General features: G+C 41.8%; 1 protein-coding gene across 1 annotated transcript; it reads right to left on the reverse strand.

Moving 5' to 3' along the window:
- Positions 1–6: 6 nt before the first annotated feature.
- On the reverse strand, positions 7–14010 carry gpr139 (G protein-coupled receptor 139). The gene is made up of 2 exons (XM_032537547.1): positions 13515–14010; positions 7–4456 (listed from the first exon to the last, which is right to left on the reverse strand). Exons 1-2 carry the CDS (start codon positions 13660–13662, stop codon positions 3474–3476), a joined length of 1131 nt encoding a protein of 376 aa, XP_032393438.1. The 5' UTR covers positions 13663–14010; the 3' UTR covers positions 7–3473.
- Positions 14011–18926: the final 4916 nt, after the last annotated feature.

An 18926-nucleotide genomic window follows, 5' to 3' on the forward strand; every position in this document is an offset into this window, starting at 1 on the left:
ACACACACACACACACACACACACACACACACACACACACACACACACTGTAGAGCTAAGCAAGTAGAGAGAGACAGAGAGGAAACGGAGGATATGTGAGAGAGAAAATACAATTTCACCATCTGATTGATTTATGTTTGCCTCTTTTTTTAATATCTGGGTGAGGAAAATATAGATTTTGGCAGTTTTTTTCTCATAATAGGGAGGATTTCTTGGCATCACCCCCCCTCATACACTAACCCTTTTACACAACACCAAACGCCTCACGTGGGAGACGAAGCACCTGCATGTGACACTTTCAACACCTCTCACTCATCCATTTGCTTTGGTTTCCCATCATGCCTGCTTCTTTCCCATAAGACCACTTGACTGAGGCACCAGTTCTCCAACAAATGTCACATTAATATCAGCTGAAACACTGGAGACGGTTAACATGTGAAATCAATGTCATGACAACATTGATTTCGCATGAGCTCCTCCAAATTATTTTACTTTCTTAATGATCATAGTCGGCTCATTAGGCAATATTGATTGAAGATTAAAGCACATGTTTTAGTGCCTTTACACTTTGATGATTTGTACTGTCCTGCTTAGGATGACTTTGCTGGATCTGGAGTCAAGGAGTTTGTTGAGTGATCACCGGTTATCGACCCTTAGGCCGTTTATCTCCATCAAATAACTCTCAACATCCACCAGCTTAATCTCAAGGTCCCTAACCGCATTAGATCCATTTTTTAAAGAGAAATGGTAGAGCGATATGCTCAGTATGGACATGTAGCACACGAGACTTCAAGGCAATCAGTTGACAAGTAAAAAGGACACTTGTGAAATTAACTTTGAGTGAGTGCATTTGACATTAAGAATTAAGAAAGAGTGATGAGTGGGAGGAGTGCAGAGGGAAGGAGGTGAGTAGCAAGTGGTGACTGGTACTCCTTCCTTCGCATTGTAATTTTGAAGAAAATCAATTTGTGAAGAAGGAAGAAATGGGAATTGAAAGTGGAGGAGCCAGTCACGGTCTGAGAGAACAACTGAACTGAAAAGGGGGTTAATAGGTTCAATCCAGTTAAAGTAATATTTGATGGGAAAATAAATTGTAAAGACTATCACATAAGCCAACAGTTAGCATTGTTGTAAATACAGCACTAGAAGATATTGGTGTCCATGTAGCTCTAAATGGAAATTGAAGATAATTTCACTTTTTTAACAACCTGGGTCTTTGTAGTTTTGGACATAATTCCTATTTGATCTGAGTTATTCACCATGTTTATTGCTGTGAAACACTGCGCAGGGCAATCCAACACAAGCTAAAACTTGTGATGTGCATGGAGAAGGGACAACAGTCATTAGTGGGCACATTTATTTTTAAATCTATCATTTACGTATGTGTATTTCATTGCTTCCTCTCTTTTTATCTTATCTTGTCTCTATTTTTGTACAGTGTTTTCAGTACAGCACACTTACGGTAAAAAGCACATTGACCTCTCCATACTGATTACTTTTCCTTTTTATAGAAAAATATTGCACCACCTACATCAATCATGAGACACTCCTTGCCAGTTCAGTATGTTGATTGGTCTAAAACCATGTGATCATGATCAAATAGTATGGAAGATAGCAATGTGAAAGATTACAACAAAACAAAAACATTTACATAGCATGTTTGTTAAATCTGGATTTAATTAAGTTGAACGCAGACTTTGGATGATCACTCGTGCTCCTGTCTTGTTGAGTTGACATGTCCAAATATCTCAGCAATAAAGCTGGTAAAAAGTTAATACAACTGACTTGATAAAACTATGAAACCCTTGCCCTGATTTTCAGCTGCAGTCAGTTGTTTTGTTTAAAATGGTGAAAGAAAGAACGCCGCACCTGCAGTCACCCCTTAAAGTGTCTCAGACGTTTGAGTGTCAAACAAGAGTTTGGAGGGCATGACTTAATAATCTATGACAGACACACCTAACATTCATCAGATGAAAAGCCTTATCCATTACAATGCCTGATGTGTCTGAGATCTCCAGGCTGGTGGTATTAGCAAAAATCTTCCCTTTGGCGCAGCTCCATTCTCGCTAGATAGATGAACACCAGTAATGCCCCAAGTGTCTGCAGAATGAATGTGCATTGATCTCAATGTGCTCTTTCTCTTTTTGTTGGCAATTTAGAGCACAGTGTGTGTGTGTGTGTGTGTGTGTGTGTGTGTGTGTGTGTGTGTGTGTGTGTTTATGTATGTATGTGTGTGTGGTGTGTGTGTGTGTGTGTGTGTGTGTGTGTGTGTGTGTGTGTGTGTGTGTGCATTTATAGTTTGTTACCAGTTAGCACTGAGACAAAGTTGATGTAGGTGACTGTGTTTCACTGTAAAATGTTACTAAATTGCCATCAGCCACCCGCAGAATGAGCAGAGATGAAATGTGTCACTTTGGCCTTGAGACCAAATTCACTGCAGCATCATCGCTATCTCTCTCTCTTTTTCTTTCAGTCTCTCAGAAAGCTAAAGGGCTTAAGTGATGTTACATTCATTTTGTTCATCCAGATAATGGCTAACAGTAAATCATCAAGGACCATTTATAGTTAATAGAGGACTATCTACTACTAGTAGAAATTTCCTCTTCCTAATATTGGACATGTGATTACTAGATTAATGACACCTTGGATCTGACCACAAGTCATATTTTTTGTCCTGTATTTTTGTGAAGCTACAATAACAGTCAAGTCTACTATTGATAAATATATAACCAACAATAAGAAGAGAGTCTACTCATCCTACGACAATCTGTGGGGAAATGTCCATTGAGTCCGCCGACTTGTAAGTGACCTGCACTGCTAAGATGAACTCGACACAAATCTCAACACTGTTCATTTGATAAAAGCCCAAATTAACATGCCTTTGAGACTCCTCTGCATATTGAACTAGAAATGACAGCACTGTTTTAACATTGCTTGAGTTCAGTGCCTAGTCTCTGACTGGATATCTCTGCTTTCTGGAAATTACTCCCAACGGACAAAGACACAGCTATTCAAAGCTCCTCGCCGTTGGAGGCAGTGTGCAACAGAGAGCATCCATAAAGAATTCAATGTCAACAGGCATTTTAGCTTCACCAAGGATTCATCTAGATGCCAGTTTATTCTTTCATGGTGTGGCTCATAAAAGTCAGCAATAGATGATGGTCCTATCTCTTTTATCAGTCTGTGAGTCTGGAGTCAGTTACTTACAGTATCTGTATTTTTTTTGCATGGAGGAAACAATCAACAGCTGGTTGCTGCTTTGTAAATTGAACATGAGAGGCAATTTTCTGTCAAGCAGGCATCTGCCGTTTGCTATTACACCTTTCTACCCAACCACTTCATCTCTCAACACTAGCTAAACTGTCACCTATGTGCTCTCCAGGTGTGTTCACATTTTCGGGCCTCAAAAAGTCCCATGCGGGCAAAGCTGGTCACCCAGGAGACAATGCCTGCGGTTTCTGGTGGCTGAAGACTCAAGAGGAAATACAGATGGGCTTCCCATTTTTGTCATACTGGTACACCAACATCTTGATGCAGTGGGAGTTGGCTGGTGAGATCCAGGGGCTGCTTGTGATAGAGAAGTTGTGGCTGGCGTAGAACGGTGGCGGCTGCTTCCGGCAGTGGACCAAGGCTCGCAGCACGTTGGCTGCCATGCCCCGGAAACGCTTGCTGATGAAGCAGTAGAGGAAGAAGTTGACCCCGGTGTTGAGCAACGCTAGCATGTTTGCCAGATCGGTGAGCATGTGGAGCAGTCGACCGGAACCTTGTGAGGCTGGTGGAGGGGAGTAGAAGTGATAGAGGATCATGAGGGTACGTGGCGCCCACAAAACGGCAAAAATAGAGGTGATGGCAAGGAGAATGGCGGTGGTCTTGCCGGTAGAGTAGCCGCGCAGACGGAAACAGCTGCGTCGTCGGCGTAGCTTACAAACGATGCCAGCATTTAGGGAGAAGAAGACAGTGCAGGGGAGGAGGTAGACAGTAGCGCAGTGTGCCCACACCAGGACATGCTGGGCTATGGTTCTCCTGTTGCCCTCCACGACTCCTCCACTACCACCCACCCCAGGCAGGCTGTGCCACAGCTCAGGCCACCAGTAATAAGGAGCGGCAGAGAGCAAGCACCCAATATACACAGCAAATATAACCCTTCGTGTGCGGGCTGGGTAAGAGACTGTATGGTAGCGCAGCGGGTGGCAAACCGCGATGTAACGGTCAATGGTGAGAGGCACGGTGATCCAGATGGAGGTATGGATGGAGGAGAACTCCAAAACTTGCACCGCATTGTTTAATGATGGAGGCAGCGGCGTGGCCAAAATGAAATCCTCCAAAATGAAGTCAACAAAAACAATGAGGAGTAGTACCAGGATGTCAGCCGCTGCCAGAGCCAGGAGATAGTTGTAGGAAGACTTCTGACGACGCAGCACCAGCTGGGACAGGATAACCACGGTCAGGATGTTAGCTAGAAGGAGGAAGGAGGGGAGGAAGGGAGTTGATTGAAAGTAAATAGGTGAATGAAATAGGGGAATGATGGAAAACAAAATAGTTTTGAGAGATTGGAAAAAGGATCGACACAGGGAAGAAAACAGAAAAATGTTGTGTTAGTGGGCAGGCAATTGAAAAGAAGCAACAACAAACATGACAGCAATAGAGAAAGAGGACATTAGTCTAGATAAAGCTAACACACAAGTGTAACTGTACTGCAACACAAACACACAATACAAACAATTTTGGGCACCATCAAAAGCACCAAGCCCACATTTTCTTTCAGTTTCAGCCTATATCCACAGAAAAAAAATCAAATCTGTTATCGTCCCCAGTCAGTATGTACCACGTTCAACCAGCTCTCCTACTGTGTAATCCCTCCTCTGTTTATTGCTCCCTTCTCTTTTCCCCTTCATCTACACCTGCTGTGTAATTCTAGCAGCACCTGCCTCCGCCTTTGGCCAAATTGTTATCTCTGATAAAGAGTAAAGCCACAACAAAACATGAGGGCAACAGCCTTGGCAAACTGCTGAGTTCACTACTGCATGCCACTCTGCCACCGGCAATTTAGCTCCTAAAACAAAGCACAAGGACGCCACCGTCTGCTGCTCTTTTTTAATCTTTACTACACATCCCAGACATATACCCACACCTTATCTTCCATGTTGCCAAATGAATTGTTTCCCTAGCCACCTTCTGTTATTTATTCCAACTCTGATGCTTTCTTTCACAGGATAGCTGAATAGCTCAATTTTTTTACTAAGAAAACCATGGAAACAACCTGGATCGGATTTATTCCACTGTTGCTTCTACCAGTGCATGACCTCTGCGTGCCTGCCTCAGACAAGAGGAGCACAGCTTTCTGCCCCTCACGTGATACTGCACTTTTGTTGAGGCTCATTACACATCTTCTTTCTTTGCTGTCCTTTTCTGTTCCCTGCTTCCCACTGTCACCATGTGTTCATATTGTTCCCAGGTGATGTTTCCCAAACCTGGAAGAGAATATAAACAAGACAAAGGCTTTGCTTACACTGTAGTGTTGCTGGGATGGAAAAGGAATAAAATCAGTTGAGAATACACCAAATTTGTGTATCTACTAAACCTCTTGAATGTATTTCCGCCCCCATAAAACATTTTCAAAGACAATTTCTTCTATCAAAGAATTTCAAATGTACATTGTTGGTGCACTGCATTTTTTTTTTGGGCACATCATTGTTACTAACTTTCAACCAGTTGCATAGCATGAAACCATCAGCAGGACTATTTCTCACATCACATCTCACAACTGCACAGGGGACCTGTGCCAATCCAAACTATTTTAAAGGAACTTCCATGTGTAAGGTTAGTTTTCTTAATTCCTGAAAAGCTGATCTTGACATTTTGGTAATAAATGGTTTTCATCAGAAAGCAATGGGTAAAATGTTATTTCAGGTGGATTTTAGTTTGATATTAATCCTGGAAAAGGCCCTTATATAGTATTTGGACATTTCTGCTTCTGAAAGGAGACACTAGTGTTTTAGCATATTGCACATTAAGAACATTCATTGCATGTAAGTAAAGTAAAATTCAGAGGTGAAAATCAATAATATTCCAGTGTATCCAAATATTCCTATTTCATGCTGTACTGGTTCAATTACCTAAACTGACATCAATTACAGTCAATAATGTATTCATCCTTGTTGCTAACCAACTTCCTTTAGTAAAACATGATGGTGCGGCATGAAGACATGTCCAATCTGTCTTAGACGAAGATGCCTCTGACGTGGATTTGCATCGCAGCATCACTGAGACTTCAATGCACTTAGCAGCTGTCACTGTGTGTTCTGTGGTCCTGTCCCCTCTGCAGTAATATATCTGGGATTGGATTAAATATGGCAGCTAGGAGTCTGGTAGATCACACTTCACAGCCCCAGCCACTATCAGCTGATTACAAATTACAAAGCCGGCTCCAGATAATGACTAAAGATGTCTTTGCCAGACTGGTGGATGTGCCGCAGAAGACACAGACGCACGCACGCACACATGCACATGTACACGCACACACGCAAGCATACATTCACACACTAACACACACTAACACACACACACACACATACACGGATCATTAGGGATGCGCCAATATATGAACAGACAATCTATCAATAAACATAAATGAGACGTCCAAGCAATTTACAAGACTCGACAAGCCAATATATTTGTACAAGTAGGCCCCCCCCCCAAAAAAAAACTGGTAAATTGCTTTCATGTCTAATATTGGTCAAGTCAACTGTTTTATTGATTCTTTGTTTTCAGCTACTAGTCTCACACTTTTTGTGTGTTTCTTCTTTTCTTTCTTTTCAATAAGCAATTAGCAAATGAAGTAATCTATAATACATACAATTTTAGGTTAAGCTTGGATTTAGGGATATGGATCTTTAATCTTCAATAATCATTATGCTACTTTTAATAACATCCACTGTAATAACTACCAGCTCTTTAAGACTAATTTTTGAAATATGCTGTATATTTTTTAGCTCTTCTGTGCACAGAACAAATAGCATGACATTTCTTAAAGAAAAGACAATGTCACCATGTTCGTTATATTTAAATGTATCATTGTATGTTGGCCATTGGCAGATTAAGCAATGATAAAAATCATTGTTAGGTGTAGTCCTTTCATTTTTCCTTTTGTTATGTCTGTTATCTCCATGAACCTCCTTGAGGGGTCAATGTGAACAAACGAAAGTCTAAAAACTCTGATATGCTGCTCATCTGTTGAGCTTTTTTGATTTTATGTTCTTGTTTTAGCCTACTGCTTGTTTCAACAAACTCTTTTGTCTCTGTTAGGTCTTAGTGACTCTTTGTATTCATGATTTCCCATACACCCACCTCTCACAACAGTGTACACACACCTGCAGCATCTCATCTGATTTATCCAAGTGATCTTATCAGTGTTTGTGTTTTATTGTACAATGAAAAGATTGCTGCTAAGCTCTGAGCTGCTCATAAGCTTCCTGGTGGGGGTCCATTTTCCTGCATTTCCACTGCATAATATGTCAAAGCTCTACTCAACACAATGTTTATTAGCAAAAGTTGTGGATAATACCTGGTACTGTTTTTGGTACCACCTTGGTTGAGATTCCAAGCATGCTGAACCAATACTAAATGTGGAGTTAAAACACTGCAGACCACGGATTGATATAAGAGAACTGTTACTAGTGTGACAAGGGACATCTTGTACAAACCCACCATTTTTAAATATACATGCTACTGTCACAAGTGACTGCAATGTTTTTATTCATTCACCCCAGATTTAAAAAAAAATAATAACAGCCCACAAAACTACAGCATACACTGCAGCGTAGTGTATATTGTATACTATGCCATACAATTGACTAAGTGCACACGTTTGCCAATGAAGGATCCAGCAAAAGGCGCGTTGAAGATGATGTCACGGCAGTGTTATAGGGTGCCGCTATGGCAATCAGCTGAGAATCCCAACTATGGAGGGGGTACTATCTGCAATGAAAACAAAAAAGAAAAGCATCTAGGACCAAAAGTAAGTCCAGTCAAGATGAGTTGAGCTGAACGATGCAGTGAAAATGCAAATCGAAACCCTGCACAATGTACGTCGCCTTTATCCATCGCCTCACTTCCCCTTTCGTACCTCACTTTCTCTCTTTCTCTATCCCCATACTGCTAAACAGAGAGGGGTGACATGAAAGGTAAACAGTGAGGTGTTGACTGTCACTGGCAGGGTATTATTCTGTTTGGGCTCCCCGGTAACACAGGGCCTTCTACAGACAAACAAAAGGGATCCGTGGTGAGTTTGACATTTCCATTTAGCTCTAGCCAGCTTGCACTGGGTTGCCCATTCGATTCAATTGACTCCTGCTCTTTATGTTGTCTTGGGGGCCGGGGAGGGGCACAGACGAGTTGGAGAGCTGCATACTCGTGCACATACAGAACAGAGACATGCGGACAACATATACACAGAGGCATTCAGGCATGCATGCAGAGACATGTGCATCCCATGCCTGGACATTCAGGCGGAGACATATGTGCAATGTCCACATCTTTTCTCTTTGCAGGGAAAAACAATGTGCAGTACATTTGCTTGTTTTTGTGTGTGTGTGTGTTTGCACAGGTGACACTCTCTTTCTTTTTGTTTTGGAGTGCTTTTGTGTTTGCAGTCCCCCCTGCTGCTTACCTTAAATGATGAGGGACAGGGCCATTGACGTTGTTTAGCGGGGAAAGAGAAGGCACAGCATGCTCCCCGAGGTGTGTTACGAGGCTGACTCATCCCACCAGTAAAGGGACATGTTTAGAATGGCTGTCCACAAATGACACTGCGCACCTTAACCCCTCAAAACCAATGGCAAAACATAACATGCGGCACACTAGTCATTAGGCTTTCACATGGGCCTCATATTAAACACACATACATATGAAAAAAGGTAATTAGACCCCAAAAAAGACAACCAAAGTGAGCATTGTAATTAAGGATTTTTTGTGTCATTTGGAGGAAATTGAGGTTTGGCTTTGACGGCTTACCCTGAGGCTAATAAGACAAGAGGAGTGGAGAAGAGAGGGATGAGGAATTAGATGAAAGGTGAAGTAAAGTGTGGTGTGACGAAGGTCAGAGAGAGTTAAAAACGAGAGCAGGCTATTGAGAGGGAATGGAGGATTAGATAGAAAAAGAATTAGATGGAAAGAGAGAGAGAAAAAGGTATAGAGGAGAGTGGTGACGGTGGGAGGAAAGGAGGGGAGGTGAGAGACAGAGAGGGGTTGAATATGAAAGCTTGCTTCAAAGGTCAAAAGCACTTTGTTCCTGATGAGAACCATTTCCCTTTTGCCTTCTCTAAGTGTCAGACCGGACATAAAGCAGGGCGATTTCTTAATTCCCCCAAACGGAAACCAGGACCACATCCCTGCTCCAAGGCCACAAAAAACATACATTGAAGATAAATGTATGGTTGTACTGACATGTTTTAAACCGGTTTAAAATTTGTAGGAACCTCATGATGTTGTCTTGAAGTTAAATCATTCTTATCGCTTTTAATTTGCGTTGAAAATCAGGCATTGTAATACCATGAAAATGTGATAATTTCAATCCAACGCGTTTTATTGTGAGCATCTGCCTGATGTGTGTGATCTGAGAGTTAATGAGGAAGGGTAGAGGAAGCTCATAAGAAAAAGAAATATGCAATAAAGAAATTAGAGCAAGAATGAGAAAAGGAGAGATGTGAAAGGGAACAAGATAGTTAAGGTTGCTGGGCATATTAAGAGAGAGACAGGCCCTGGTTGCTGCTAATGATATTGATGCTACTGCAGTGCTCTGCCTTCGCTCACCTCTTACAGCCATTCATTTTACAGACAGGCCAGAGTAAGTCAAAGTTTGTTGGAGATGACTGTCCTTACATCAAGGCTATCCCTGTCTGCCAGAGACACTGCACGCTTCTCCAAATGTTTTTATGAGATTTCAGCTTTAACAATAACGTAAAAGGTAAGAGTTAGTATTAAAGGAGAGTTAAATGCAGATAAGAGACGGGAAGAAAGGTAAATGGATGAAAGATGAAACATTAGGACGACGTCTACAATTCACAGCACTATAATTAAACTCAGATTGATGCATTACTGTTGTCCGAAAAAATGCCAAACAACACACGGGAATTTGGGTTTGCAGTGTTTTCATCAGTGGTGACAGGGTTTTGTTGTCAGATGGTCAAACAAAGTCAGCTCTGTCACTGCGTCGACAACATCTCTGATTTATTGCCTCAAATGACACGTCCCTCATCTCTTGCCTTCTCTGTCCCCCCGCGCCCTCTCTGCCTCATCTCCCCCATGACAAGCTGACATGCTCATTACTTCTCTCCTCCCTTCCTCTCCTTCCTGCAGACTGGAGACAAACCAGAGCTCAAAACTCTCTTACATTTAAATATTCACTATCTTTTTCCTTTATGTCAAACAAATGCTTTCACATCCTTTTCTCTTTGTCCAGTTTTTACTGATCTCAAACTCCACTTTTAGAGCAATAGTAGCTATTAACAAGCCACCATCCCACAACAGATGTGACCGACACCTGACCACACGTGCACACATCTCCACTCTATGCAACCACTTGTTGGCACATCTACACTTAACAACAAGTAAAGCACAATTTAAAGGATTACACTTGAGTGTTTACATGTTAAGCTTCTTTCTACCTCCTCTACTCCTCCAAGGCAAATACCTTCATTACTCTCCTACTTTTATTTCCATGCTAAAATTACTGGTTACTTACATTACAATTTAGATTAGATTACAATTTTGCATAGAAAACAAAGGATCATCTCATTAAATATTAAATAAACACAAAAGTAAAGGATCTGAATTCTTCTTCCACCACTATTTAATACTTAATATATGTAAAACTGAACTTAATCAATGTGATGCAAGTTTTGGTAAAACCGTCTTTTGTGGGAGCCTTATGACTAATTACAAATGTAGAATTATTAAATATAGAACAATATAATTTATTTAGTCCTTTCAGTGGCTTTGTGCCCTGCTGCACATACATTTGATCAATATTACATTTGCAGTTCATGTTGGTGCAGGCAATATTCAAACATCAACAGTGACCTAGAGTAACAATACCTGAGAAGGTAGGATTTCAAATGTATGTTTGCAGGCCAAAATTCTATAAACATTATCATAATGAACTGATTGTGTAGAAAAATGTTCAACTCAAACGACAAACGCGTGAAAGCAGCTGTCTCGACCCGGATATTCAGAGCAGATTCACATCCAGTCGTACAGCACAGATCAGCTTCAACATACTGTACAGTAGGCCTATGTGTCGTTTGAGACATACTGTACTGTACAAAGAGTAGGCCTAACTTCTGTAATCCCAGAATGTCAAAAACTGAGGCAAAGCACCATTTGATTGTGCTGTTTGCTATGCCAGCACACTCTGTTCTGTCTCAAGCAGTGTGGTGTGTTGAGCAGAGAAAGAAAGCGAGAGAGTGAGTTAGCGATTAATTAAAAATGTGGCAATTTGTCTCAGCTCTGTCGTCTGTAGCTCCCCCACTCAGGGCTCAGAGGTGCTACTTCACTGGCTCTGCTGATATTAATCTCTTTCCCTTAACTCTGCTCTTCTTCTTCTCCTTCTTCTTCTGGGTGTCCTTGTCTTCCTTATAGCCCATTCTTTTCACCCCAAGATTTTGGTTTATCATTTCCCAAGGTCACGCAGTAATCATTTCCCACCCCTTGACTTGCATAATCCCTTTTCACATCACCTTCCGTCGTCTCTCTTTTCATCCTCAAACCTGTGCTCTCAATGTGACCCCTCTCTGTCTGCAGCTCAAATCTCAAACTGTGAGAAATGTACAGACACAACAAAGTTTCCCTGAAGCCCTGTTGCTCTTATTACTAATGAAACAATGCCCGGTAATCAAGGTAACAGCCTCCAGTCTATCGAGAGTGTTAAATACGTGTGGGTCGGTAGGTCACTACTATTCACACATGCTGCGCTCATGAAATATTCATGATTCAGCTTGAGTGGAACGAGTTGTGTCATAATGATTGAACAAGTCAAACTTGGCTGCTGCAAAGTATCAGCCCGCCGCACTCAACTCTGCCATTAATTCAGACAACCATTGTGAGATTGCATTACACTCCTGGGTTACTGTTACTCAGTGATTAAACAAACAGCCTCAAACAGATTTGTAAAGACGACTCTGCAGCAGAATCAAATAATGCGTCCGAGGCATGAGAAACTTTAAATGACAGCAGAGAGAATTGCTTGTGCAAGACTAGATTTGCCATCCAGGAGAAATAATTAAGTGAGATTTGATCAGAAAGACAGACTTTTACTTTTGCAGTACAAGGCTACAAATCTTGTGGAGCAACTGCAGTATTGGCGTACAAAGACTTTGCACCTTGCATTGCAGATTTGTTTTGAGCTTAAGTTGTTGATGACATCTTACTCCCAGTCTTTATGAAGGAAAAGGGATGAAGTACATATAATAGAACAAATAAGACAAGACCAATTGTATTAATCAAAATCAGGATTAAATAGTAAAACACTTGAATTAGCCTTTATGTTACCACAGACTGAGTCAAGCATTCTGGTAATCGGCTGGGGAAGCGTGGATGTGTATCCGGAGGGCTTTCAACATCTGAACACCAACCTCTGATTAGGCATCCACACTTGTTCTCTTTCATCTGACCTCCAAGTTTTCTGTCTGTCTGTCTGTCTCTCTCTCTCCCTCTCTCTCTCTCTCACACACACACGCACACACATGAACGCGCACGCGCACACGCACACACACACACACACACACACACACACACACACCTTCACATACACGTAAATACAAACACACCACTTTGCTTCCCTGTGTGAGACTAGTCAGCGCTCATAGATCACGCAGTGGGAGAGGCATAAATGGATCCAACAGTGACTGAACGTACTAATCAGTCAATGGTAAAGACGTAACACAGAGGTGTCGTTAAATCAGGTCATCAAAAAGAGCCACGTAACACAAACTTGTCCCTGAGGTCAAGCCTGAGTCATTACTATCCTGCACACATCAGCTGGAACAACACCAAATTAATAAAAAAATTGAAATTTTAAGGATTTATAGTCAGATTTAATGATGTTCTGCACACAGCTGAAATTATTTACATCTATTTAAATGCTGCTTTTTTATTTCCAACTAAGACAAATGTTCAAAACAAACTCCAAACAGAGGGGCACAAGCACAAATAAATACATATAAAGTACGTGTATACACAAGTGATTGCCACAAGGTCAGAATGACAAATCAACAGTGTGTGTGTGTTTGTGTGTCTGTGTGTGTGTTTGTGTGTGTGTGTAGAGGGGGGTGTAAAGAGTGACATTTTGGAGCAGCTGTTTACAACACACACTCACTCAAACCTACACACAAATACACAACAAATCAAGATGCAAAGCGTGAGTCCTGCAACCCACCGATGAGCAAATGAACACAGAATGAGACGTGCATCTGATTGGACACACACATAAAACACACACTTATGTGCACATATCTTACCCGGCAGGCCGAGACAGAGCAGGACACTGTAGTAGATGACAGGCAGTGGTCCGAGAGGGCATCCCTGGGCAAACTCAGAGGGATGCTCCCCTGGGCTCGAGGTGCTCCCATTTGGGGGAAATACAGGGAAGATGTGGCTGTGCTCCATGGCCTCTCCCTCGTCCTCTTCCTCAGCTGAGCTCAGTGTCAAGAAGCCTGGCCAAACGAGCAAACCTCCTGGTCACCAGTACGGGAAACAGGGTGCTCTGTCCTTGAGTGCCAATCAGCATGAGTGTGTGCATGTATGAGTTTGCGCGAGGCAGCAAGGTTGAGTGTGTGAGGGAGTATAGGGAAGGAGGGAGAAATGGAGGAGAGAATGGAGGGAGACAATAGACGGGGAGATGCCAGAGATGATATGTGTCAGTAGGTGACAGAGAGGAAGGAGGCGAAAGGAGCGGAGAGGTGAGAGGGAAATAAGTGGAGATGGGAGGATGTTGCCTGAGTGTGTGAGCGAGGGGGAATGATAGCGAGTAAAGAGCGCAGCGGGAGGAGGAGGAGGGAAGAGGAGGAGGAGGAGGAGGAGAGAGGCAGGGGAAGAAGGAAGGTGGGAGGAAGGTAGATGGAGAGCAAGGGCACAAAAGAGAACAAAAAGTAAGGGATGGAGACGGAGGGCAGGAGGCAGAGGCTGAGGGATGCTCAGAGAGAAAGAGGGGTTTCTGTTTGAGGGCACAAAGACACAAAGACAATAAAACTGATGAAGATGTGACGGATGAGAAAAGATGAATGGAGGGTTAAGTCAACTGTGGAAAGTGTGAGTTTGCCCTTGTCATACTGCAATGTGTCTCTTTATTGCAGATATTCAGTAACATGACGGTTGCTATTGAAGCAGAATCCAAAGCTGTACCCACAATCCTATTTGCATATCATAAACGTTACATACAGTACGTGTGTGTGTGTGTGTGTGTGTGTGTGTGTGTGTGTGTGGGGAGGGGTGTGTGTGGGTGTGTGTGTGTGTGTGTGTGTGTGTGTTGGGAGGGGACAGCTCAATCTAATATGCCATGCAGTGTGAACTGTCTGAATCTCCAGCTAAAATGTGCTAATGAGCAGAAGGCTGACACTGAGAAACACAAGTATTCCTTAAGAAACACTAATCTGGTTTATCAGTGCTGCAAAAAAACATTATTTTCACAATTAGACTTTAGATGCTTTTTGTTCTAAAAAAAATTCAGATTCTATTAATGCACAGACATTTGCATAACTGCAAGTCTATACAAATTGAATTATATTAACTTTTTTTCCAATATATATTAATTCTGCAAACATTCTCAGCTACAGTACATTGCTTTCACCACTCTAATGAAAGCAATGTAGCTGAAATGGTTTGGGGAATCCACAATGCAGTAGAGGAGTTGTGGGACCAGTTTATTCATTTGTTCTTGATAGTCTACTCTACAGAATGAAAAACAAAATATGAGTCAAAAGATAAGTCGCTTATTTAGTCTGTTCAAAAAACAGTATTTGACTTCTAGTTATACAATATGCTACATTGAATTTTGTAGGGACTTGTATTTTACTTGAGTATTTCCATGTTATGCTACTTTATAGAAGAATCTGGTGGCTGATTCCAGTGATCCGGGGACAGGCTCAATCTTTGTTGGAGCAGCTGATAGCGGCACAAAAAAGACAACCAGTCCTCCAAAAACTGGACTACATGTCGTTACAATGTTATGTAGATTTTAACCTTTATTTTAATGGATTTTGATAGCTACTGTAACATGTAACAGGTTCTACAGGACCTACAGGACAGATTTAAATTCAGTAATTCATAAAATGAAGAGTTTTGTCTGCATAATAGGTACTTTTACTTTTGATATTTCATTTAATTTTGCTGATAATACTTTTATCATTAATTTAATACAGGACTTTAAATTGTTATGCAGTATTTTTTTGCTTTTTTATATTTCTATTTTTTAATAAGTGAAAGATCTGAATGCTTAATTTACCACACTCCTAAACTTACTAAGGCATGTGTCTCAGCTCTCACATTTCTTCCTTAAAACTAATTTCTGTGTCCCTTTTCCTTAATTTTTCAGTACAAGGAAATACTATGTATTTTTTTTTTCTATGAAGTCAAAATTGTGGAAACATAACATTATTCTTATAATTCTTACTACAGTGATTTGCAGACTCCTCTGGGCTTTCAGGAAATGCTATATGTGCAGAAAGTAGAGCAGCTTTGGCACGAGTACGGTGAAACATCATGTCCATTTAGAGAGCTGTCAGCTGTGTTTCTGCCCTCCCCGTGCCTCATCAGCACAACCAAGGCCAACGCCACCTCTCTATAGGTTTGTGCAAACACAGCCACGCTCTGCTGTCTGAGTGAGATGCAGTATATCATTTACCTGGGAAAAAGACCCAAGGGCACACGAGATTAAAGAGTTTTACACAAAGAAAGAAGAAAGCGTTTTATTGTAAAAGGAAACCCATGAGTAACAAAGCAGGTGATCCCAAAAGAGGATCAGGACCATCTTAAAATCTGCTTGGAGCTTCTAACATGGCATCTTGCGCCTCCTCTACTCAACAGATGGGCACCGTATGAAAGGAATAATACAGAAACAGTCTAATACTGGCTGACCTGTTTCTGCTGAATGCCTCTTGAATCAGATGCAGGAAACAAAGGAAAGTGTGACGGAGTAAGAGGTTGAAGAGTGTAAAGGAGCAATCACATGCTCCTAATTATTTTCTCCTACATGTGAACAAATGAGCTGCGGGGGACGCAGGGAAGGGAGAGCCGCGATTAAGTGTTAAATAAAATATGGCCAGCTGACGTGAATTGATCACGGAGAAATGTGGGACAGGGAAAGGTGATTTTTCAAGAGAAGCTAGCATAGCTGTGAAAGACCCCCAAAGGGGTAATTCCTGCCTGCTCTCCAGTACTTAATACAATATCATCATTGATCCTTGTCACACAAACTCGATTACACGCAATCTTCTGCGAAGATAGGCGTGATTGTGTTGTGTGTAGTTTGCTGTTGAATTCAATACATGACAACAGATGCTGTACATGTGTGAGGGTGTTTTTTATGTGAAACTATAATGTGGTTGTACGCTGTTAACAAAGCAGGGCAGGTGATGGTTGTTATGTATTGTTGGTTATGTAATGTGTGGTCTTACCTCCACCTAACCTCGTTACTTTCTGCAGTAATGTGTAAGAGGTTAGTGGTAGCAAAGGTCTGTGCAGGTCATTAGTGTGTGTGTGTGTGTGTGTGTGTGTGTGTGTATGCGTGTGTGTTTTCGTGTGTTTGCGTGTGTGCACGTGCGTGCATGCACATGCCTGCATGTCCTTGTTATTAACATATTAGATCATCATTAAACACATTGTCTGGGGACTTCACACTGTCCACGCACTGCCACATCCTCCGAACTGACGTGCAACCACATATCACGTATGTTGAAATTTATGGTTTGTTACTGAGCAGAACTGAGCTGATCTATGTGGCTTTAAAACTGTAGTGGCTTAACCATGCTAGTGGCTTTGTGAGACTGTACATGTTAACATTCTAATGTTTAGTAGGTATTTTACTATTTTAGTTTTATTACATTTTATTCCCTGAATCAAGCCTAAAATCTGAGAACATGGGGAGACGATGATGTGACGTCAATTCTGAAAGTGAGACGACTGAGATTCTACCTTTAGTCTTTGTTAGACTGTGCATTGAACTAAATGCTTACTTCAGCATGCTATTGTTTTTATAAGAGGCTAATATGCTGATGTTAAGTAGACATCATCTTTACAAGGTATTTGGTCCTATGTTTGACCTGATGATGGCGCTAGATAAAACTTATGGGATCACCAAAGTCATTAGCTACAATTCATCCTCGGGGCAGTGTAAATGCCTTATTTTTTCTAAACGTCATCCAGTCAATGGTTGTTGAGATATTTCACACTCGACCAGTTGTAGACTGATGGGTATCTGCCCTTGAGCCCTGCAGCAAACATCTACTAGATTGAATAAGAGGACTTAATAAGATGCAGGAAAATAATCGAGATTCCAAAATGCAGGAAGTCCTGGGGATTTCGTCTCCAGCCTGTTATATCCATCAGCAAGTTGTCAAGTAACAGGTGACATTAATTATAGATGCCTTCTGTGATGGCTGTTTGTGTAGCGTGCCTGTAAGATTGGACCTTGGATTTGTAGAACGGGTCAGCGAGGTCACACGTGAGCGCTGTGCTGCTCTTTCTTTTCGGCTCCCCTCCAATTTAGAGAGAGAGAGAGAGAGAGAGAGGAATACAAGAGTGGGTTGTTGAATAAAACATAACTGAGAGAAAGAGATGGATGGATGATTGGGGGAGATATGCAGAACTATTCACACCAGGGCATGTAAACACAGTGATGCTCTCACAGTCAATTATTGCACATGTAACATGGGCATGTACTCTACAACAACTTTGTATTTCTTTGGTTTTTAGACCACAGTCATGAGGGAAATTACTACAATCTTAATAATTTACACATTCAGCTGCAGCTCTGCATGTTGGGGCAGGCTCTCCATGCACTCTCCCCACCCGTGGGTGAGTCGCCCTGGACTGGGCAGTCCAGTTCCTGCCCCTGTCCAGCACCAGGGACCAGCTGGTCTGAGCAGGCTCTGATAATACCGTCGTTATTAGACTTGGGCAATGGAGACATTTAACACGGCTGCAGCTGAGACTAAAGCCCCACGGCCCTGTCTGCAAATTGCATTGCCTTCACAAACAATCCCAGTGAAATAAGGCCACAGAGGAGGGACTTTGGGTTTGGAAAGCATAGCCTTGATGCCCTAGTTGCAGCAGCTCTTATCATTTGCCTATGTTATCATTGCCAAGCTTCTAACATTTATTTTGTGGGTAGATATGAGGTGTGTTCTTCATTGTGCCAAAAACTTCACAGCCTCTCTGCCCTCAGACTCTCAACAGTTTCTATCTAATCCTCATGTACTTTGATTTCCCCTCTTCTGCTTTAGCTGATTTGTGTGGAGCCCCAATCAGGTTGTCGGCTGTTTGCTGTTGTCTAGACTCGTTTGTGTTTGTTTGCAGTTAAGCTTCTCCTATTGATCACAGCAGATAGCGTCCTATTTTGTTTGATCAAATGTGCACACCAGAGGAGTTCTGATCACACTGCTGAGGAAAACAGTAGCGATGGTCCTAAATATTTTTTATTCATTTAGCATTGGTTTTCCAGCCAGTATATTTCTGCACAAACATGCACAAATACATGTACAATAATATGTTGTTGCTGGTGGCACAATGAGATAGACTTGATAAACACTACAAATGAATGAAAATGCAGACAATGTTTGAGTTGAATGATTTCCGCACTACTTTTTTTGGGAGGGGAATAAACTTCAAGACATGACATGACTTGTCCTCTGGTGGACACAGCCACACCATCACTG

Source organism: Etheostoma spectabile, chromosome 15, assembly GCF_008692095.1.
Source record: "Etheostoma spectabile isolate EspeVRDwgs_2016 chromosome 15, UIUC_Espe_1.0, whole genome shotgun sequence".
Lineage (NCBI taxonomy): Eukaryota > Metazoa > Chordata > Actinopteri > Perciformes > Percidae > Etheostoma > Etheostoma spectabile.